The following is a 24556-nucleotide window of genomic DNA, read 5'->3' on the forward strand; positions in this document are numbered from 1 at the left end:
CTTGCAGGACCACAGCTCGACACCCTGTGATTTATACAAATCTGTGAAAGAAGAGAACAGGGAAGCGCATAAGTATTAATGGAAGATGAATGTTTAACGATGAAGAGAGAGGGTATGAAGAGCTCAGTGCATCATGGGAAGTTCCTAGCAGCATCACTAGGGACTGGTCCAAGCCTCAGAGAGCACTTACTGTAGGTTTTATCAAAGAGGAAAATTTAAGTCTACTTTTAAATTTAACAAAGGTTAGGAAAATGAGTCAAGAAAATCATTTAAACTAACAGAATTAAAAATGACACACGATTAATTTATTTCTGAAATGCATTAGTTTTGAGGTTGACAAGTTCAGAAAGAATTCTCAGAAAAAGCTGAAACAAATAATTGATGTTGATATTCATGAATTGCCATCTTGTTTCTTGTTGCAGCTCCATCTGCTGACCAACAAGATGAACCTCCGCCACCACACAGGGTAACATCACAATATCTCACAGCCAATCTCATTTCAGATCCACTACAATTATCACTTCATGAACCTGACTAACAGATTTCAAACTGTTTTGGTCTTTTAGCCCCGATGTAGACGCTCAGCCTGTGAACTGTGGATGCTCGGCTGACACAGGTACCAGCAACAGTCCACTTCAAACTCACCACCTCCAACACTGCTTCAAAATGTGTGTTTTTAATTAATTTGACACAACCTGACACATCCTGATGCATCCTGACGCATCCTGGCGCAACCTGACGCAGCCTGGCGAGTCTTGACACAACTTGACGCATCCTGATGCATCTTGACGCAACCTGACGCAACCATGGCACAGCTTGACGCAACCTGACGCATTCTGACACAACCTGACGCAACCTGATGCAACCTGACGAGTCTTGACGCAACCTGACACATCCTGATGCATCTTGACGCAACCTGACGAGTCTTGACGCAACCTGACGCATCCTGATGCATCTTGACGCATCCTGATGCATCTTGACGCAACCTGACGCAACCTGACGCATTCCTGACGCAACCATGGCACAACTTGACGCAACCTGATGCATTCTGACACAACCTGACGCAACCTGATGCAACCTGACGAGTCTTGACGCAACCTGACACATCCTGATGCATCTTGACGCAACCTGACGCAACCTGACGAGTCTTGACGCAACCTGATGCATCCTGATGCATCTTGACGCAACCTGAAGCATTCCTGACGCAACCATGACACAACTTGACGCATCCTGGTGCATCCTGGCGCATCCTGTCGCACCGTGATGCAACATGATGCATCCTCACGCATCCTGACGCAATTTGACGCATCCTGACACAACCTGACGCATCCTAGCGCATCCTGATGCAACCTGACACAACCTGACGCATCCTGACGCATCTTGACGCATCCTGACGCATCCTGACGCATCCTGACGCATCCTGACACAACCTCACACATCTTGACGTAGCCTGACGCATCTTGATGCAACCTGACGCATCCTGACACAACATGACGCATACTGACGCAACCTGACGCATCCTGGCGAATCTTGACGCAACCTGATGCATCTTGACACAACCTGACGCATCCTGACGCAACCTGACGCATCCTGATGCATACTGACGCAACCTAACGAGTCTTGATACAACCTGACGCATACTGATGCATACTGATGCATCTTGACGCATTCCTGACGCAACCATGACACAACTTGATGCATCCTGACACAACCTGATACATACTGACGCAACCTGATGCAACCTGATGAGTCTTGACACAACCTGACGCATCCTGACGCAACCTGGCGCATCCTGATGCATCCTGACGCAACCTGGCGCATCCTGATGCATCTTGAAGCAACCTGATGCATTCCTGACGCAACCATGACACAAGCTGACGCATCCTGATGCATCCTGATGCATACTGACGCAACCTGACGCAACCTAACGAGTCTTGATACAACCTGACACATACTGATGCATACTGATGCATACTGATGCATCTTGACGCATTCCTGACGCAACCATGACACAACTTGACGCATCCTGACACAACCTGATGCATACTGACGCAACCTGATGCAACCTGATGCAACCTGATGAGTCTTGACACAACCTGACGCATCCTGACGCAACCTGATGCATCTTGACGCAACCAGATGCATTCCTGACGCAACCATGACACAACTTGACGCATCCTGACGCAACCTGACGCATCCTGATGCATCCTGATGCATACTGACGCAACCTGATGCAACCTGACGCAACCTGACGAGTCTTGATACAACCTGACGCATACTGACGCATACTGATGCATCTTGATGCATCTTGACGCATCCCGACGCAACCTGACGCATCCTGAGGCATCCTGACGCAACCTGACGCATCCTGACGCATCCTGACGCATCCTGAGGCATCCTGACGCAACCTGACGCATCCTGACGCAACCTGACGCAACCTGACGCATCCTGAGGCATCCTGACGCAACCTGAGGCATCCTGAGGCATCCTGAGGCATCCTGACGCAACCTGAGGCATCCTGAGGCATCCTGAGGCATCCTGACGCAACCTGACGCAACCTGAGGCATCCTGAGGCATCCTGAGGCATCCTGACGCAACCTGACGCAACCTGACGCATCCTGACGCAATTTGACGCATCCTGACACAACCTGACGCAATTGTGACACAACTTGACGCATCCTGATACATCCTGGTCAGTAAATAATGATCAATAAATATGACCAGACATAACAGCAGAGTGTTTTTTTCTCCCATCAGAGCCAAGCCCACAGTGGAATACGGTTGCTGCAACAACAACAAGAACAACAAGTTGACTGCAACTGAACTTCAACCTTCAGCTTCCTGTTTACTCCTCAGCTCGTTCCTCATTGGTTGTTTCCTCTGGCTTTGGTTTAACCCGTCCCACTCTCTGCCTGTCTGTCTGCTCTGTGTGTCTGTGTTCATTCATTCACTGTAAATAAAGTTACATTACAGAAGATTGTCCACAGAGGATGTGCTAATAAAGTTAACTGTCAAAACCTTGATCCAAAATCATGAACTGATTATTGATCGGAAATCAGGAACTGATAATTCATCTAAAATCATGAACTGATTATTGATCTGAAATCATACTGTACTTAAGTACAATTTTGAGGTACTTGTACTTTTCTTCAGTATTTCCACAGATGTAACTTTATACTTCTACATCAGGGCATTTTAGAGGTAAATATCGAACTTTACTCCTCTACATTTAATTACCAGCGTTATTTACTTTCAGGTCGAGATTTAATATGGAAACATGATCAATTAAAAGTGATTACATATGTTAATAAATAAAACCACATAAAAGTTTTTATTCTTGACAACAGTAATATGCTGCTTATATAAATGTATAAAAACTAATAACCCAATAATATATTCAGAATGTATAAAACAATCTGAGTGGGTCCATTCTGCATAAGGAGTACTTTTACTTTTGATACTTTAAGTACATTTTGATGCTGATACTTTTGTACTTTTACTTCAGTAAACTTTGAATGCAGGACTTTTACTGTAGTGGAGTCATTTCACAGTGTGTGTTAGTACTTTTACTGCAGTTAATAAAGGATCTGAATACTTTCTCAGATTCCTTTGCTGATCTGGATATTGATCTAATCCGTGAATCAAAACCGTGACATTGATCCGAACCTTTGACCCCAGATCATATTTTAATATCAAATGAAATATAATAATTTATTATCTGTAATCATTCACAGATTATTAACTGATTATAATCACAATCTGATAATAGATCTGTAATCACACCATCCTTATTGATCTGTAATCACTGCAACATGTTGATCATCTCAGCAACATGTTGGTCATCTCAGCAACATGTTGACCATCTCGGCAGCAGGCTCCAGGTTGCTGGGGGAGGAGTCAGGTTTCCTGCCGACTCCTCAGGTGGAACAGATTCTGTTTCTCTGAGACGATGATTGAAAACTGACCTCAGGTCATCAGAGGTTAACACACACACACACACACACACACACACACACCACACACACCAACGAAGAAGAAACAGAGAAGGAGGGGGACTTCCTGCCAGATAAAGGATTGGTTGATGGGGGTTGTGAGCCGATAGCAGGGGACGAATCAATGGAGCACATCTCACACACACACACACACACACACACACACACACACACTGTGTAAACAGAGAAGCAGCTCATAGGTGGATATCTGTGAGAACAGATTTACCTTTAGTACACGTGTACGTGTGCAGTAAGAATCTGTTTCTACTTTTCTTCAGTATTTCCACTTTCTTCCACTTTATTCTTCCACTTTACTACACTGTAAAAAATGTCTGTAGATTTTACAGTAAAAACTGCTAAACCATGACAGTAAAAGACGTAAAATGATAAATGAGTTAATTCAGTTTCAGTAACAATGAAACACCGTAAATGTTTTTATCAGCCAAAACAGGATTTTTTACAGTTTTTTTTGTTACTCCACTGTAAAATACTCTGGCACCATGTTTATAGCAAAAATATACTGTAATATATATATATACAAGCCATCACTGTCATTTTTGCATTTATTTTTTGTAAAAACATTTTTTCTCACTGTTAAATGTACTAAACACCATAACTCTAGCAGAAATATACTGTAATATTTAATGGTACAATCTTTAATTTATGCAGCATTTATAAAGTAACATGAAACATGAACATGAAATCAACAGTGTTGATATCATTTTATTGTAATATTAGAAAAAGTTGCACCGTATTTATTACAGTAAAGTTCTGGCAACCACAGCTGCACTTTTGAGTTGCAGAAAAGAGCTATTAGGGTAATAAATAATAAATGAAGTTGGATACCGTGATTACAAATCAGCTTTTTATAAGATCACACACATTCAAATTTTTGGACATTGTATTTTCAAAAACATTACAAATTGTGTTTCGAGTGGTAAACATGTCAATTCCTGTTCGTATTAAAAAATGTTTAAATTAAGGCAGGGGATTTATAACTTCAGGGGGTTGCTAATGTTTGGACTAATCTCAATTACAGATGTGTGTCAGTTTTGGGTGTAAAATTATGGAATGGACTAAATGATGAAATAAAGATGTGAAATTCTAGTTAGTTTTCAAGAAGACTTTAAAGTATTAAATTATCAAGGGTTACAATGAAATTTGATTGAATTTTATTTTTCAGTTTAAGCTGTTAAGATGTTTTTTTTAATGATGTGAATTATTCAGCCTTTTCCTTTTTCGGTTGCTGTCTGATGGATTCTTTTGTAAAAACATGATTTTATTATTTTGTTTTGTTAACCGAAATAAAGCATTCATTCATTCATTCATTCATTTAGTTATTAGTTAATTCCTTTTAAATTGATGATACAAAATGTTTAAATGACTCAACAGTTAGTATTTGAAGTCTCCACCTTTAATAACAGCATGATCACATGAATGGATCAGTGATTTTAATTCAGTCTCATTATTCTGTTGAACATGATGAGGACTTTTACTGTTGAAACTTCTCAGATCAGCCTATCCTCCAAATAATATTGATAATAATTATCATCATTATCATCATTATTATTATTCATTTAAAGGGCCTTGTAGCATAAATCGTATTAACCCTCTGGAGTGTCTAAAAGCTCCAAATAATGCAGACTTGTTGCCTCCATCCAGACTAGAAAACAAAGCAGCGTGGAGCCCTACTGTACATTTACCTCTAAAGTTCTGGCTGTAAACTCCATGAGGCCAGTTTCAGTTTGATGATGATATACCAAGTAAAACTGGAGACAAGCTCAAATAGATTTAGTATCAAATGATAGAACTGGATGGAACCCTCTTATATGTTAGATTTGACACCTTTGGTCACATTTGAAACATTTAAAAAAATGAAAAAAAGACACAAAATGACCAAAAAACAAACAAACACAAAATGACCAGAAAGACACAAAATGACCAAAAAAGACACAAAATGACAAAAAAGACACAAAATGACTTACAAAGACACAAAATTACTTACAAAGACACAAAATGATAAAAAATGTTGGGCTAAACACACCAGAGCCAAATCAAACAGAGTCCCACTAGAATAAAAACCAGAGTTGATGACAGGATCACACACAATCACAAGATCACATTTATGTTGGTTTTTCTTTGTTTCTTTTTGGTTCTAAATGTTGATCCAGTAAGTCAGAATAATAAATCAATTATTATTATCAGGTCATATAGGTGAAAAAATATACCAACATGGAATTTAAACATGTTTTAGTGGTGAATACAGGCAGGATGGAAGGAGTCAGACTCCATGGAGTTAACAGTTCAGAATGACGTAATAAATGTTTTAGAACTGAGTGTAGGAGGCAACAGTTTGAACCTTTTTCTCTTTGTTCTGTTTCATGAATGTTGGTCTGGAGTTATGGGATGTCTGTGGAGGTTCTGTGTCTCTGGTGTCTCGTCTGTCCCACAGCTCTTGGTTACAATTAGACATCAGGATCAAAGGTCCAGGTGAGCTGCAGTCATTCAGAACCAAGCTGGACCAGACTATACCTTAAAGTGCCCTTAATTCCTTCTCTGGACCTGATCCCAGAGTCCAACTCAGCTCCAGCTCGCTTCTGGTTTCAGGACGTCCGGCTGCAGACTCATGTTCTGCCCTGATTCCCACAGACAGCAGGAAACTCTCTTCAAAATAAAAGCACAGAAGGTCAGCGGGTTTGACTCCGTTTTCATTTTATAGTCCGAAGTAACGACCAACAAATGTCAACTCTGGTTCAAAAAGGATATGAATAAAAATGGTTAAGTATAAAAAAAATACACCTATGTGTGATGCATTCTGATGCAACCTGATGCACTCCAACGCATCCTGATGCAACCTGATGCACTCCAACGCATCCTGATGCAACCTGATGCACTCCAACGCATCCTGATGCAACCTGATGCACTCCAACGCATCCTGATGCAACCTGATGCAACCTGATGCACCCTGACGCACTCCAACGCATCCTGATGCAACCTGACGCACTCCAACGCATCCTGATGCAACCTGACGCACTCCAACGCATCCTGATGCAACCTGATGCAACCTGATGCACCCTGATGCACTCCAACGCATCCTGATGCAACCTGATGCAACCTGATGCACCCTGATGCAACCTGACACATTCTAACGTATCCTGGGGCATCCTGACACATCCTGACGCATTCTGACGCAACCTGACACACCAGACGCATTGTGATGCATTCTAACGCATCCTGACGCATTCTAACGCATCCTGACGCATTCTGATGCAACCTGACGCAACCTGACGCAACCTGACGCATTCTAACGCAACCTGACACACCCGACGCATTGTGACGCATTCTAACGTATCCTGGCGCATCCTGACACAACCTGACGCATTCTAACCCAACCTGACACATTCTAACGCATCCTGACGTATTCTGACGCAACCTGATGCACCCTGACACAACCTGTCGCATTCTAACGTATCCTGGCGCATCCTGACGCACACTGACGCAACCTGATGCACCCTGACACGCAACCTGACACATTCTAGCGTATCCTGCCGCATCCTGATGCATCCTGACGCATCCTGACGCATTCTAACCCAACCTGACACATTCTAACGCATCCTGGCGCATCCTGGCGCATCCTGAAGCAACCTGATGCAACCTGACGCAAACTGACGCAACCTGACGCATTCTAACGCATCCTGATGCATCCTGATGCACCCTGACACACAACCTGACACATTCTAGTGCATCCTGACGCAACCTGACGCATCCTGACACAACCTGACACATTCTAGCGCATCCTGGCGCATCCTGATGCATCCTGACGCAACCTGACGCAACCTGACGCATCTTGACACAACCTGACGCATTCTAGCGCATCCTGACGCAACCTGATGCATCCTGGCGCAACCGGACGCATTCGAGCGCATCCTGGCATATCCTGGCGCATCCTGATGCATCCTGATGCAACCTGACTCAACCTGACGCATCCTGGCGCATCCTGGCGCATCCTGACGCATCCTGACACAACCTGACGCATCCTGACCCAACCTGACGCATCCTGACGCAACCTGACGCATTCTAATGCATCCTGACGCATCCTGACACAATGTGACGCATTCTAACGCAACCTGACGCATTCTAGCGTACCCTGGCGCGACCTGATGCAACCTGACGCAATCTGACGCATTCTAACACCTCCTGGCGCATCCTGACGCAACCTGACGCATTCTAACGTACCCTGGCGCGACCTGATGCAACCTGACGCAATCTGACGCATTCTAACACATCCTGGCGCATCCTGACGCAACCTGACGCATTTTGACGCATCCTGACGCATTTTGACGCATCCTGACGCATTCTAGCGCAACCTGACGCATCCTGACACGACCTGATGCACCCTGACGCATCCTGACACATTTTGACGCATTCTAGCGCAACCTGACGCAACCTGACGCAACCTGACGCAACCTGAAGCATCCTGACGCAACCTGACGCAACCTGAAGCATCCTGACGCAACCTGACTCAACCTGACGCAACCTGACAACATCCTGATGACATCCCATCTCCTCCTCATCTCCTCCTCGTCTCCTCCTCGCCTCCTCCTTGTGTCCTCCTCGCCTCCTCCTCATCTCCTCCTCACCTCCTCCTTGTCTCCTTCTCATCTCCTCCTTGCCTCCTCCTTGTCTCCTCCTCGCCTCCTCCTCATCTCCTCCTCATCTCCTCCTCACCTCCTCCTTGTCTCCTTCTCATCTCCTCCTTGCCTCCTCCTTGTCTCCTCCACATCTCCTCCTTGTCTCCTCCTCGCCTCCTCCTCGCCTCCTCCTCATCTCCTCCTCACCTCCTCCTCATCTCCTCCTCACCTCCTCCTTGTCTCCTCCTTGTCTCCTCCTCATCTCCTCCTTGCCTCCTCCTCATCTCCTCCTCACCTCCTCCTTGTCTCCTTCTCATCTCCTCCTTGCCTCCTCCTTGTCTCCTCCACATCTCCTCCTTGTCTCCTCCTCGCCTCCTCCTCGCCTCCTCCTCATCTCCTCCTCGCCTCCTCATCTCCTCCTCACCTCCTCCTTGTCTCCTCCTCATCTCCTCCTCGCCTCCTCCTCATCTCCTCCTCACCTCCTCCTTGTCTCCTTCTCATCTCCTCCTTGCCACCTCCTTGTCTCCTCCACATCTCCTCCTTGCCTCCTCCTTGTCTCCTCCACATCTCCTCCTCGTCTCCTCCTCGCCTCCTCCTCTCCTCCTCCTCTCCTCCTCCTCTCCTCCTCACCTCCTCATCTCCTCCTCATCTCCTCCTCGTCTCCTCCTCATCTCCTCCTCGCCTCCTCCTCTCCTCCTCCTCTCCTCCTCCTCTCCTCCTCACCTCCTCATCTCCTCCTCATCTCCTCCTCGTCTCCTCCTCGCCTCCTCCTCTCCTCCTCCTCGCCTCCTCCTTGTCTTGTCTGTAAAAAGACTCATGGGGAAACCATGAACAGTGTTTTTAGAGATGAGAGGTTTTAAAGATGTTTTCCATATATGGTATGGGTTAGCCCCGCCCCTCAGCGTCTATAAATGAGAGAGATGAAGGAGGAGTCTCTTCACTTCAACACAAACCTTCATCCTGCTGCAGCATGCTGCCACCGTGAGTACTGCAATATTTATACTTATACTACTAGTACTACCATACTAATACAACTAGTACTGCAGCATGCTGCCACCGTGAGTACTGCTAAACTTATACTTATACTACTAGTACTACTATACTAATACGACTAGTACTGCAGCATGCTGCCACCGTGAGTACTGCTATACTTATACTTATACTACTAGTACTACTATACTAATACTACTAGTACTGCAGCATGCTGCCACCGTGAGTACTGCTATACTTATACTTATACTACTAGTACTACTATACTAATACTACTAGTACTGCAGCATGCTGCCACCGTGAGTACTGCTATACTTATACTAATAGTACTAGTACTGCTGCTGGTACTACTGTATTGTAGTACTACTGTGTATTCTATTAATGTTTATGTCCGCAGTAATATTAGTACTGTAATACTCTGTGATACTGCAGTAATATTAGTACTGTAATTCTCTGTAGTACTGCAGTAATATTAGTACTGTAGTACTATTTAATACTGCAGTAATATTAGTTATGTAATACTCTTTAATACTGCAGTAATATTAGGACTGTAATTCTCTGTAGTACTGCAGTAATATTAGTACCGTGGTAATCTGTAATACTGCAGTAGTATTAGTACTGTAATACTCAGTAGTACTGCAGTAATATTAGTACTGTAATACTCTGTAATACTGCAGTAATACTAGTACTGTAACACTCAGTAGTATTGCAGTAATATTAGTATTGTAATACTCTGTAGTACTGCAGTAGAATTAGTATTGTGATACTCAGTAGTATTGCAGTAATTATAGTACTATAAAACTCTGTAATACTGCAGAAACATTAGTACTGTAATACTCTGTAATACTGCAGTCATAATAGTACTGTAATACTCTGTAATACTGCAGTAATATTAGTACTGTAATACTCTGTAATACTGCAGAAACATTAATACTGTAATACTCTGTAATACTGCCATCATAATAGTACTGTAATACTCTGTAATACTGCAGAAATATTAGTACTGTAATACTCAGCAGTACTGCAGAAACATTAGTACTGTAATACTCTGTAATACTGCAGTCATAATAGTACTGTAATACTCTGTAATACTGCAGAAATATTAGTACTGTAATACTCAGCAGTACTGCAGTAATATTAGTACTGTAGTATTCTGTAATATTGCAGTAGTATTAGTACTGTAATACTCTGTAGTACTGCATTTAAATGTATACTGTAAAACTCATATATATATATAATTATAATTATATACATTTATGCATATATAAATATATACTGTATTTGTTCTGTAGTACTATGTAGTATCCGACAGGAAGTGGGCGTGGCTTATCGTGGCGTCACGTTAAATAGTTTTCCTGGAAACATCAGTAATTATAAATGTAATCATTATAAATAAATATAATCATAATAAATAAATATAATCATTAACTATAAATACAATCATTAATTATAATATAATCAGTAATTATAAATATAATCAGTAATTATAATATAATCAGTAATTATAAATACAATCATTAATTATAAATATAATCATTAATTATAAATACAATCATTAATTATAAATATAATCATTAATTATAATATAATCAGTAATTATAAATATAATCAGTAATTATAATATAATCAGTAATTATAAATATAATCATTAATTATAATATAATCAGTAATTATAAATATAATCAGTAATTATAATATAATCAGTAATTATAAATATAATCATTAATTATAATATAATCAGTAATTATAAATATAATCAGTAATTATAATATAATCATTAATTATAAATATAATCAGTAATTATAATATAATCAGTAATTATAATATAATCATTAATTATAAATATAATCATTAATTATAATATAGTCATTAATTATAATATAATCAGTAATTATAAATACAATCATTAATTATAAATATAATCAGTAATTATAATATAATTAGTAATTATAATATAATCAGTAATTATAAATATAATCAGTAATTATAATATAATCATTAATTATAAATACAATCATTAATTATAAATATAATCATTAATTATAATATAATCGTCATATTTAATGATTTTGATCGTTTCATGTCTTATGTCACGTTTTATTAGTTTTATTAATGGGGATTAACTGGAGCCAAAATTATTATTATTGATCAGTATGGAACATTATTGATCAGTATGGGTTATGATTGATCAGTATGGGTTATTATTGATCAGTATGGGTTTTTATTGATCAGTATGGGTTATGATTGATCAGTATGGATTATTATTCATCAGTATCGATCGTTATTGATCAGTATGGGTTATTATTGATCAGTTTGGACCATTATAGATCAGTATGGGTTATGATTGATCAGTATGGGTTTTTATTGATCATTATGGGTTATTATTGATCATTATTGATCAGTATTGGTTATTATTGATCAGTATGGGTTATTATTGATCATTATTGATCAGTATTGGTTATTATTGATCAGTATGGGTTATTATTGATCATTATTGATCAGTATGGGATATTATTGATCATTATGGGTCAGTGCTGTGTTAACCCGTGTGCTCTGTGCTGACAGGAAGCTGCTGTTCGTGTCCATGCTGGTCTTCCTGCTGACCGCGGTCTCTACGGCTCCTGTGGAGGGTAAAAGCTCAGACTTTGACTTTGCTGTGTTTCCTCTGAGTGGATCTGATGACTCTGTGTTGGTGTTGCAGAGAAGGAGCAGGAGGAGCTGGAGGCTGCCGAGGAGGGCGAGGGGGAGCTGTCTGAGGAGGAGGAGGGTAGGCTCATTAAAGTCAACCTTCTTACACTTAAAAAGTCTTTATAAAGAATAAAAGTGATTAACTGAAATGAGCTCGGACTCATGAATAAATGGCCGAAAGGACACAGGAAGCTTTGAATAACCTCATTAAAAACATCATTAAAATATCTTTAATTAGAGAAATAAATGTTGTTTTTTTCTTTCCAGATGATGATGACTCCAAGAGTCACGATAGGATTGAGGGTGAGACCTCCAACAAAAAGCTGCATGATAACCAAAAGATAAATAAAGATGTGGCTGTTTTAAACATGAAAACCTTCATTCATAAATCCTCTCAATGAGTCTTTGTTCCAGGACTCTGATCCTGTTTTTAATAAACTCTGCTCGTCTCATAGAAACACACGTTTGATTCATGCTGAACACCTGATACTCTCTCTCCTCTTACAGGGGCTGTTGGCGTGCAGCAGACCACCGCGGTGGCGGCGGTGCCGGTGGCAGCCGGAGGTTCAGGTGAGTCCACCTGATCAGGTTTTACCTCCTGAACAGTTTGTTTGTTCCTGTTTGGTCTCAGGTTTAATCCAGATTAACTGGCTGGTATTCAGGCTTCACGCCACACAGTTTCATACCTCTGAACAGACACATGATGATTATTAATAATCATTCAGGTGTGTTTTCTCTGCAGGTGTGTCGTCCATCATTCAGGATGTGAGTGGTGAGTCCACCTTAATCTTTCATGACAATAAAGTCATGTTCACACGTTTTCTTTTGATGTTTATTTCGGACATTTTTAAAATTCCAATTGTTTTCTGTGTTTGGGATCAATTCTGTTGAAATGATCAAACATAATCAATAAGTATTTGAATTTATTATCAGGTTCCAGCGTTCAGTCGGCAGGTGGAGGAACATCTGACGGAACAGCAGGAAGTTCTCCGGGTTCGTTCTGATCACTCACTGATCAATCACCATATACTTTTGTCTATAATTATTAAATAATCAATTATAAATATTTTTTCTTCACGTCTGTGTCAGGACACGCAGGTGATTCTTCTTCAGCAGGTAACTTTTACTTCTTGGTTCAGGAATTATTAATGTTCACAGATGGACGAAATAATAAACAATCACTTCTTCTTCTGTTGTTTTTCAGCAGCTGGAGGCCAGACAAGCTCAGCAGCTTCACAACCAGCAGGTAATAATCAATAATCAATATGTTCCAATAACTCCACAACCAGCAGATAATAATCAATAATCAATATTTTCCCATAACTCCACAACTAGCAGATAATAATCAATAATCAATATGTTACAATAACTCCATAACCAGAAGGTAATAATCAATAATCAATATGTTACAATAACTCCACAACCAGCAGCTAATTGTCAATAATCAATATGTTACAATAACTCCACAACCAGCAGCTAATCACCAAAAATCAATATGCTCCAATAACTCCATAACCAGCAGCTAATCACCAATAATCAATATGTTCCAATAACTCCATAACCAGAAGGAAATAATCAATAATCAATATGTTACAATAACTCCACAACCAGCAGCTAATCACCAAAAATCAATATGCTCCAATAATTCCATAACCAGCAGCTAATCACCAATAATCAATATGCCCCAATAATTCCATAACCAGCAGCTAATCACCAATAATCAATATGTTCCAATAAATCCACAACCAGCAAGTAATCACCAATCAATCGATCAATATGTTCCAACTAATCAATTACTAACATTTTGATGTTCTTCAGGTTCTTCAGCTGCAGAACTTTCTGTTGATCAGACTCAACCTGCAGGTAATCAATAAACCAGTCAGTCAATCAATACACCAGTCAGTCAATTAACCAGTCAGTCAATCAATAAATCAGTCAGTCAGTCAGTCAGTCAGTCAGTCAGTTAGTCAGTCAGTAAATCAATAAATCAATAAATCAGTCAATCAGTAACGTGTGTGTGTGTGTGCAGGTTCTGATGGGGTCGACTCGGAGTCCAACGGTAAATAAATCACAGCTGATCAATAACTGATTAATAACTGATGAATACAGTCACATTAAAATCAATAGATGTGATTATTGATTAGTGTGTGTTTCAGTTAACGGACAGAAGCTGCTGAACGGAGGAGGAGGAGGAGCTGGCAGTCAGACAGGTACCTGTCTGACTCTACCTGTCTGTCTCTACCGGTACCTGTCTGTCTCCTCCTGTACCTGTCTGTCTCCTCCTGTACCTGTCTGTCTCTCTACCTGTCTGTCTCTACCGGTACCTGTCTGTCTCTACTGGTACCTGTCTGTCTCCTCCTGTACCTGTCTGTCTGTCTACCTGTCTGTCTCTGTACCTGTCTGTCTCTCTACCTGTCTGTCTCTACCGGTACCTGTCTGTCTCCTCCTGTACCTGTCTGTCTCTCTACCTGTCTGTCTCTGTACCTGTCTGTCTCTACCGGTACCTGTCTGTCTCTACTGGTACCTGTCTGTCTCCTCCTGTACCTGTCTGTCTGTCTACCTGTCTGTCTCTGTACCTGTCTGTCTCTACCGGTACCTGTCTGTCTCCACCTGTACCTGTCTGTCTCTGTACCTGTCTGTCTCCACCTGTACCTGTCTGTTGCCGCCTGTACCTGTCTGTCTCTCTACCTGTCTGTCTCCTCCTGTACCTGTCTGTCTCCACCTGGACCTGTCTATCTCCAACTGTACCTGTCTGTCTCCACCTTTACTTGTCTGTCTCTCTACCTGTCTGTCTCTCTACCTGTCTGTTTCTCTACCTGTCTTTCTCCTCCTGTACCTATCTGTTGCCTCCTGTACCTGTCTGTCTCTCTACCTGTCTGTCTCTTCCTGTACCTGTCTTACTCCACCTGTACCAGTCTTACTCAACCTGTACCTGTCTGTCCTTACCTGTACCTGTCTGTCTCCCTCCCAGGTGTTTCTAGTTTGTTTGGGGGCGGAGCTTCTCCCTTGGATTATACAGGTGAGTGTCCAGGTGAGATCTGTGTAACATCATGTTTGTTTGTTATATTTAAAGGTTGAAGTGTTCGTTCCTGAGCAGGTGATCAGGAGGGTTGGGCGACAGGTGAGTCACCTATATCTCTCTCTCCTGCAGGAACCATCGACCCGGCCAGCCATGACTTCCTGCTCAGCCTGATGGGTGAGTCTTTGTTCTACCTGAGGCAGGTGAGGCAGGAAGAAGCTCACCTGTTACCTGAGCTGCAGTTTAATGTTTGTTGTGTTTGTTGTTTTCAGGTGGAGGTGATCCATTCAGACCAGGTGTTCACATCAACATCCCAGGTGAGATCATCACAGGTGTGATCAGTACAGGTGAGATCACTACAGGTGTGCTCAATACAGGTGTGATCAGTACAGGTGAGATCACTACAGATGTGATCAGTACAGGTGTGATCAGTACAGGTGAGATCAGTACAGGTGTGATCAGTACAGGTGAGATCAGTACAGGTGTGATCAGTACAGGTGAGATCAGTACAGGTGTGATCAGGTGATGAAGTTATTTTACTTCTTTTTCAGGTGATGTGACTCCGCCCACTCAGCTGGACTTCACAGGTGTGAATCTTTTCTTCTGTTATTGATCAAATGTTTTTGATCATCGTGTGTGTAATTAATCAGCTGTTATTGATCTGGTGTGTTACTGATCAGCTTTTATTGATCAGATGTTATTGATCAGATGTTTTCGATCAGATGTTACTGATTGTGTGTGTAATTGATCAGCTGTTATTGATCAGCTGTGTAATTGATCAGCTGTTATTGATCAGTTGTTATTAATCTGATGTGTTATTGATCAGCTTTTATTGATCAGCTGTTATTGATATGGTGTGTTATTGATCAGCTGTTATTGATCAGCTGTTATTGATCAGTTGTTATTAATTTGGTGTATTATTGATCAGCTTTTATTGATCAGATGTGTTATTGATCAGCTTTTATTGATCAGCTGTTATTGATCTGGTGTGTTACTGATCAGCTGTTATTGATCAGCTGTTATTAATCTGGTGTGTTACTGATCAGCTGTTATTGATCTGGTGTGTTATTGATCAGCTGTTATTAATCTGGTGTTACTGATCAGCTGTTATTGATCTGGTGTGTTATTGATCAGCTGTTATTGATCTGGTGTGTTACTGATCAGCTGTTATTGATCATCTTTTATCGATGAGCTGTTATTAATCTGGAGTGTTACTGATCAAATCAAATAGTCTTTATTGTCATTATATAGTTCACTATACAACGAAATTGAAAGTGCCACTGCATAAGGTGCATAGTTATGACAATCATAACCCAAAACAACATGAGTAAAAACATTTAAAAAAATACTGAGCTAAACAAGGACAAAAACAAGAACAAGGACATGTGATGTAATAAATAAGTATAAAAATAAATAAATGGCTACTTAAAATGCTATAATTTATAGATGAGGTAAATTGAGTGTTTTGCACATATCAATTGTATTGCACATGTCCGATTATTGCACCTTTTAATTAATTTATCCTGTGTGGATGTTGAGAGTCCTGACAGCCCAGGGAAAGAAGCTTGCACTTTACAACATCAGAAAAATCAGACCCTACCTAACTCAACATGCCACTCAACTCCTGACACAAGCTGTCGTCATCTCAAAACTTGACTACTGTAAACCTCCTGACAGCCTGCCAGCCTGCACAGTAAAACCACTTCAGATGATCCAGAACGCGGCGGCGCGCCTGGTCTACAACCAGCCAAACAGGTCACATGTCACATGTCACTCACCGAGGTCCCCGGGTGCTCCAGGTGGCTCAGAGCACAGTGGAGGGCTGTTGAGATGGCGTCGTCTGTGCTCCTGTTGGTCCTGAATACAAACTGGTGTGGGTCAAAGGCAGGGGGGAGGCAGTCCTTCATGTGTTGTGACACCAGTCTCTCAAAACATTTTGCAACTTCTGATGTCAGTGCAATTGGTCTGTAGTCATTGAGGTTTTTGACGGTTGAGTTTTTGGGGACAGGGATAATGGAGGCTGACTTGAGACAGGCTGGGATGGTGGCCTGTGACAGAGAGATTAAAGATCTTAGTGAAGACAGGCGAGAGTTGGCTAGCACAGGCTTTGAGTACTTCACCAGTAACTCCATCGGGACCAGCAGCTTTCCTCATCTTCACTGATCTGAACACTCTACTCACTTGGTGTTCCTGGACAGTGAGTGTGTGTGGGCTGTCAGTCTGTGGGGGCAGTGTGGCTGGGTGGGGGCTCATGGCCTCAAAGCGGGCAAAGAAATGGTTTAACTCCTCTGCCAGCGAGGCGTCACTGCCGATGGTAACTGAGGAGCTGCCTTTATAGTTAGTTATCTGTTTTAGTCCTTGCCACACCTGCCGGGGGTTGTTGTTGGACAGGTGTTCCTCTACCTTCTTCTTGTAGGCCACCTTGGCACTTTTAATCCCTCTCCTCAGGTCCGCTCTTGCAGCGCTGTACAAGTCCTAGTCACCCGTCCTGAAGGCGGAGTTACGAGCCCTCAGGAGTGACTGTACTTGGTCTGTCATCCAGGGCTTCCGGTTTGGAAAGACACGGATGTGCTTTTCCACTGTTACATTGTCCATTGAGAACTTGATGTAGGACAGTACAGAGTCAGTGAAGACCTGAAGATTCTGATGCTCAAACATACTCCAGTCAGTGGTGGCGAAGCAGTCCTCCAGCTGAGAGAGAGCACCCTCCGGCCAGGTTTTTACAGTTATTGTAACTGGCTTGGTTTTCCTCCTGAGGGGAGTATATGCAGGGATGAGCAGCAGGGAGAGATGGTCAGACAGGCCCAGATGTGGGAGGGGGACAGCTCAGCAGGCATGCTTAAGATTTGAATAAACCCGGTCCAGTGTGTTAGTCCCTCTGGTGGAACACTGTACATACTGTACAAATCTGGGAAGGACAGTCTTAAGGCATGCTTGGTTAAAGTCCCCAGCGATGATCTGGACTCCCTCAGGATGAGCCAGTTGCAGTCTGTTGACAGTGTCATGTAGGTGAGTGAGAGCGATGCTAACGTTAGCATCCGGTGGAATGTAAACAGCAGTGATGATCACTACTGTTAGCTCTCTAGGCAGGTAGAAGGGCCTACAGACAACTGTCATAGCTCCAATGTTGGGGGAGCAGTGTGTGTCTGTGATCTTGCTGTTATTGCACCAATCACTGTGGACATAAACACACAGTCCTCCTCCTCTGCTCTTACCCGAGTCTCCGTTCCTGTCGAAGCGGTGGGTGGTCTGACCCGCCAACAATCCAGGGAGCCCCCGGAGATCGTGCTATAGCCAGCGGGATGTTGTGAGTTTACTGGAAAACTCTCTAGACAACAGCCTTGTGACGTAGTCTGAGCCTCAGGAGCTCTATACGACTGTATATAGTTGTCGCATTACAACACGTACTGAACACACTGCATACACTACATCAGCTGTTATTGATCTTTTTTTTTTTTTTTTTTTTGTTGGAAAAAAAGCTGGTATTGATCAGTCTGCTTGTTGTTTGTGTTTCAGTGATGGCTTCAGGTGTGACAGCAGCTCCGTCTGGCTCCAGTCTGGACTCACCTTCAGGTATTGATCCTGCCCACAGGTGTCATGTGACCAAAAGGCTTCGTTCTTTCATCGTATTATTTACACATAAAAAATATTTTTGTCTCCTGGTCATCCTGGTGATGAAGATTCTGCTCACCACTCTGACATCAGCATCGACCAATCAGCATCAGACCACGCCCCTCTGAGCTCAGGGCCTGACCAATCACTGTCCAGCACTCATTCTGTCTCAGGCTCCTCCCACTCTGGTAAAGGAAGGACTGAATTCAGAAAGACTTTTACTCTGAAAATCTGCTCTGATATGAGTTAATAAAATAAACTTTGTATTTAATTTTTTTCTTCATCAGATGCAGTTTCATCATATTCATCACACAGTGAAGCTCACAGAGCTCAGACAGGTCACCTGTTCATACCTGTTGAACACGTTATGTCTTGTACCTGTATTTATGAGTATTTATGTATATTTATGAATATGTTGTGTATTTATGGATATTTCATGTGTATTTATGAATGATTTGTGTATTTATGAATAGTTTGTGTATTTATAAATATTTCATGTGTATTTATGTTTACAGATGGAAACGACTCTTCAGACTTTAATGGTAAAAAAGTTTTTTGCTGTTTTATTATAAAGTGATGATGTAATGATGAGTCAGACCTCATCGGAGGCTTTGATTGGCTGACTTGTGCTTTTCAGGTAACGGTCGACAGACTCTTCTGACAGACTCAAACACAGGTAATTATTAATCAATCACAGGTAATTATTAATCAATCTGATGTTACCTGATAACACATCTAAACTTCCTCTTAAAATATGGAGATAAACATTTCAGTCAATAACTGTATTAAACATCCTGAGCTGCCACACCTGTCAGGTAGACCGCCGGTTCAAAACGGAAACACAACACACACAAGTGTAATAAAATGTTGTGTTTAATTTTGGTTTAGTGTAATAAAAATGTTTGGATAATAATACATACATACATATATATATATATATAGATATGTATATATATATGTTTCCAGTTTCTGAAAGGGTTTCATATATAGTTTGGACCATATGTTCTGTTCATGGGCTCCACGGTGACATCATGGTCGGAGGGTCGCTGGTTTGACTCCGGCCTGTGGCTCTTCTATGTGGAGTTTGAGGATCTTCTATGTGGAGTTTGAGGATCTTCTATGTGGAGTTTGAGGATCTTCTATGTGGAATTTGAAGTTCTTCTATGTGGAGTTTGAGGATCTTCTATGTGGAGTTTGAGGATCTTCTATGTGGAGTTCTCATGTTCTCCGTGTCAGCATTGGTTCTCTGTGGTTCTCCGGCTTCAAAAAGAAACAACAAGAAATCATGCCCTTAGTGTTTAACTGGTGACTCTAAATGTACCGTAGGAGTGTATGAGAGCATGGTTGTCTGTCTCTATGTGTCCAGGTGAACCGCCTCTCTCATGTCAGCTGATCGGCTCCAGACCCCCGAGACCAGTTACGGAGAATTAATTAATGTTTGTACTGTTTACTGATAGATAGATAGATAGATAGATAGATAGATAGATAGATAGATAGATAGATAGATAGATAGATAGATAGATTGACACAGTGGAGCCCTCAATCAAAGCATCAAAGCATATTTTGTATGTATGTCCAAACTATATATGAAAGTCTTTCGGAAACTGGAACAATTGTATATGTATATATATATATATATATATATATATATATATATATATATACATATATATATATATGTTGTTGCATATATAATGTTTATTTTTGGTTTAGTGTAATTAACATGTTTCTATCATAATACATATATGTAAACACAACATTTTATATATATATATATATACATATATATATATATATATATGTATATATATATATATATATATATGGTACAGTAAAAACTATGTATATACATGTAAAGAAATATATCAGTCTATTATTCATTGAGTTAATGTTTTTAAATGAAGCTTCAATAATAAAATTTCCTTAATTTCATAATCAGCTGATCACACATCCACAGGTGAGTCATTTCTAATAATAATAATAATAATAATAATAATATAATAATAATAATAATAATAATAACCTAAAACTAGTACAGTCCAACCTCACCTCCACCTGTATCAGACCGAGTCTCTGTTGATGATGTAATCAGGTGTTACGATGATGTCAGCAGGGGGGGTGGAGCCAGTGACCGGATTTCACATTGACCTGACAGGTAAGAGGGCGGGACTTAAGGACGGATCAATAAATCAATAGACTGATTAATGATATTGACCACCGGCTGTTCTGATTGGTTCCAGCTTCAGGTATCGGCCATGATGTCACAGGTAAGACCTGTTGCTATGACAACACATCTCAACCACAAGCAAAGACAATAGAAAGCCCCGCCCCTTTAGGAGACAACACAAGCCCCGCCCCTTTAGAGGAAACACAAGCCCTAGCATTAGCATTAGCATTAGCACTAGCATCATCAAGTGTTTTTTGTTTGTTTGACTTCCTGTCACATGATCATGTTACAGAGTCGTCCCCTGTCGTCCTCCACACAGAGACAGACAGCTACACAGGTAAATGTCTGTCTGTCACCTGTCTGTCTGTCTGTTCACCTGTCTGTCTGTCTGGTCACCTGTCTGTCTGCTCACCCGTCTGTCTGTCTGTCTGTCTGTCTGTCTGTCTGTCTGTCTGCTCACCCGTGTGTCTGTCTGCCTGTTCACCTGTCTGTCTGCTCACCCGTGTGTCTGTCTGCCTGTTCACCTGTCTGTCTGCTCACCCGTCTGTCTGTCTGTCTGTCTGCTCACCCGTGTGTCTGTCTGCCTGTTCACCTGTCTGTCTGCTCATCCGTCTGTCTGTCTGTCTGTCTGTTCACCTGTCTGTCTGCCTGTTCACCTGTCTGTCTGCTCATCCGTCTGTCTGTCTGTCTGTCTGCTCACCCGTGTGTCTGTCTGCCTGTTCACCTGTCTGTCTGCTCATCCGTCTGTCTGTCTGTCTGTTCACCTGTCTGTCTGCCTGTTCACCTGTCTGTCTGCTCACCCGTCTGTCTGTCTGCTCACCCTTTGTGTCTGTCTGTCTGCTCACCTGTCTGTCTGCTCACACGTCTGTCTGTCTGTCTGCTCACCTGTCTGTCTGCTCACATGTCTGTCTGTTTGCTCACCTGTCTGTCTGCTCACATGTCTGTCTGCTCACCTGTGTGTCTGTCACCTGTCTGTCTGTTTGCTCACCTGTTTGCTCACCTGTCTGTCTTCTCACCTGTGTGTCTGTCACCTGTCTGTCTGCTCACCTGTCTGTCTGTCTGTCTGTCTGTCTGCTCACATGTCTGTCTGCTCACCTGTGTGTCTGTCACCTGTCTGTCTGTTTGCTCACCTGTTTGCTCACCTGTCTGTCTTCTCACCTGTGTGTCTGTCACCTGTCTGTCTGCTCACCTGTCTGTCTGTCTGTCTGTCTGTCTGCTCACATGTCTGTCTGCTCACCTGTGTGTCTGTCACCTGTCTGTCTGTTTGCTCACCTGTTTGCTCACCTGTCTGTCTTCTCACCTGTGTGTCTGTCACCTGTCTGTCTGCTCACCTGTCTGTCTGTCTGTCTGTCTGTCTGCTCACATGTCTGTCTGCTCACGTCTGTCTGCTCACCTGTGTGTCTGTCACCTGTCTGTCTGTTTGCTCACCTGTTTGCTCACCTGTCTCTCTGTCTGCTCACCTGTCTGTCTTCTCACCTGTGTGTCTGTCACCTGTCCGTCTGCTCACCTGTCTGTCTGTCTGTCTGTCTGCGCCCCTGTCTGTGAGTCACCTGTCTGTCTGTCTGTCTGTCTGTCTGCTCACCTGTCTGTCTGTCTGTCTGTCTGTCTGTTCACCTGTCTGTCTGCTCAGTTTCAGGTGGTTACTCCCACACAGACGGGGTTACCATGGCGACAGACTCCACAGGGCCAGGTAAGCCCCGCCTCCTGTGTGACTGACAGGTGAGGTCAAAGGTCGCGTTGAAGTTACAGCGTGTGTGTTTGTAGTTTCAGCCGATCCGACGGGAACGCCCCCTGACTCCAGTAAGTCTCATTTATTACCACAAAAGAAGAGTTCACCATTCTTCTTCTACTCTAATAATGTGTGTTCATGTTTCAGGTCATCCTGCGGTGACGGACAACACACACACGGCTGGTAAGTTTACTAATTCAACCAGCTTTAACTAGTCTGGTTAACTAGTCATATAACGGTTAACTAGTCTGGTTAACTAGTCATATAAAGGTTAACTAGTCTGGTATTAACTTGTCATATAACGGTTAACTAGTCTGGTTAACTAGTCATATAATGGTTAACTAGTCTGGTTAAATAGTCATATAACGGTCAACTAGTCTGGTTAACTAGTCATATAACGTTTAACTAGTCTGGTTAACTAGTCATATAACGGTTAACTAGTCTGGTATTAACTAGTCATATAACAGTTAACTAGTCTGGTTAACTAGTCATATAACTGTTAACTAGTCTGGTTAACTAGTCAAATAAAGGTTAACTAGTCTGGTATTAACTAGTCATATAACAGTTAACTAGTCTGGTATTAACTAGTCATATAACGGTTAACTAGTCTGGTTAACTAGTCATATAAAGGTTAACTAGTCTGGTGTTAACTAGTCATATAACAGTTAACTAGTCTGGTGTTAACTAGTCAAACACAGGTTAACCAGTCTTGATGGTTCAGGTGCTGAAGGTTTGTTCTTTCTCTTTTCTTGGTTCTTTTTGTTCTCTGCAGGTTCAGTCACTGAACAGTACAACCCATCTGGTCAGGGTCCTGAAGGTTAGTACCTCTCTGACCTCTGACCTCTGTGTGAACTCTAGTGACATCACTCTGACCTCTGACCTCTCTGATGTCATGGTTCCGGTTTCAGTTTGTTCTGGTTTCAGAAGTTTGACTTCATGTTTGTGTCTCAGGTGCAGAAAATGTGGAACTGGAGGATACCTGCTGACTTCCACATCAAGCCGCGAGTTCGATTCCTGCGATACCGATTCCAGTGTACTGACCAATCAGCATGGCCCCGGAGAGCAGACCCCTCCCACTAGCTGTAGGCCCCGCCCCCTGAGCGCCAGCGGCTTGATGTTTGTTTTTAAATATTTAATACGTTTTGTTTATAGACGTTTATTTTGTTGTAGAGAAATACGAATAAAGTTTCATCTGAGTCGCCTTGACTCGATGACATCATACAGGATGTGACATCATCGTCACCGTCACAACTGGTGGTTTTAAACTTCCACAATAAAAGAGTTTATATGTTTTAAACTTTCACAATAAAAGTGTTTGTCTGTTTGAACATCAAACTGAGAATTTGTCTTTTGTTACCAGTTTATAACGAATCAGTGCAGGTTAACGAGTCAGAGGAGGTTATCAAGACAGGACAAGTTAACGAGTCAGTGCAGGTTAACAAGTCAGGACAGGTTAATGAGTCAGAGGAGGTTATCAAGACAGGACAGGTTAACGAGTCAGAGGAGGTTATCAAGACAGGACAGGTTAACGAGTCAGAGGAGGTTATCAAGACAGGACAGGTTAACGAGTCAGTGCAGGTTAACGAGTTGCGACAGGTTAATGAGTCGGGACAGGTTAACGAGTCAGAGGAGGTTATCAAGACAGGACAGGTTAACGAGTTGCGACAGGTTAATGAGTTGGGACAAGATAACGAGTCCGGACAGGTTAACGAGTCAGGACAGGTTAAC

At 41.9% G+C, this 24556-nt stretch overlaps 1 protein-coding gene and 1 long non-coding RNA gene across 2 annotated transcripts; both read left to right on the forward strand.

Annotated features, from left to right (window-relative positions):
- The first annotated feature begins 445 nt into the window (after positions 1-445).
- On the forward strand, positions 446-3137 carry LOC131985200 (uncharacterized). The gene is made up of 3 exons (XR_009395620.1): positions 446-466; positions 567-616; positions 2758-3137. It is a non-coding gene; the product is annotated as an uncharacterized LOC131985200 (long non-coding RNA).
- Positions 3138-9824: 6687 nt separating this feature from the next.
- Positions 9825-24157, forward strand: si:ch211-80h18.1 (uncharacterized protein LOC555593 homolog). Its single transcript, XM_059349276.1, has 26 exons — positions 9825-9835; positions 12179-12243; positions 12315-12380; positions 12569-12604; positions 12809-12871; positions 13044-13073; positions 14331-14360; positions 14458-14511; positions 15273-15320; positions 15453-15497; positions 15593-15637; positions 15872-15907; positions 18837-18893; positions 19001-19120; positions 19220-19270; positions 19448-19474; positions 19570-19608; positions 20872-20889; positions 21025-21087; positions 21173-21199; positions 21392-21436; positions 22730-22789; positions 22864-22899; positions 22976-23011; positions 23601-23645; positions 23780-24157. The coding sequence occupies exons 1-26, from the start codon at positions 9825-9827 to the stop codon at positions 23812-23814; spliced, it is 1188 nt and encodes a 395-aa protein (XP_059205259.1). The 3' UTR covers positions 23815-24157.
- Positions 24158-24556: the final 399 nt, after the last annotated feature.

This window comes from Centropristis striata, chromosome 14 (genome assembly GCF_030273125.1).
Source record: "Centropristis striata isolate RG_2023a ecotype Rhode Island chromosome 14, C.striata_1.0, whole genome shotgun sequence".
Lineage (NCBI taxonomy): Eukaryota > Metazoa > Chordata > Actinopteri > Perciformes > Serranidae > Centropristis > Centropristis striata.

Bases quoted from the DNA above. Each gene is read 5' to 3' on its own strand.
- si:ch211-80h18.1 (XM_059349276.1), top strand. The intron at 14,361-14,457 runs GTAAATAAATCA...TGTGTGTTTCAG, and splicing joins GGTCGACTCGGAGTCCAACG to TTAACGGACAGAAGCTGCTG. The intron at 22,900-22,975 runs GTAAGTCTCATT...TTCATGTTTCAG, and splicing joins GGGAACGCCCCCTGACTCCA to GTCATCCTGCGGTGACGGAC.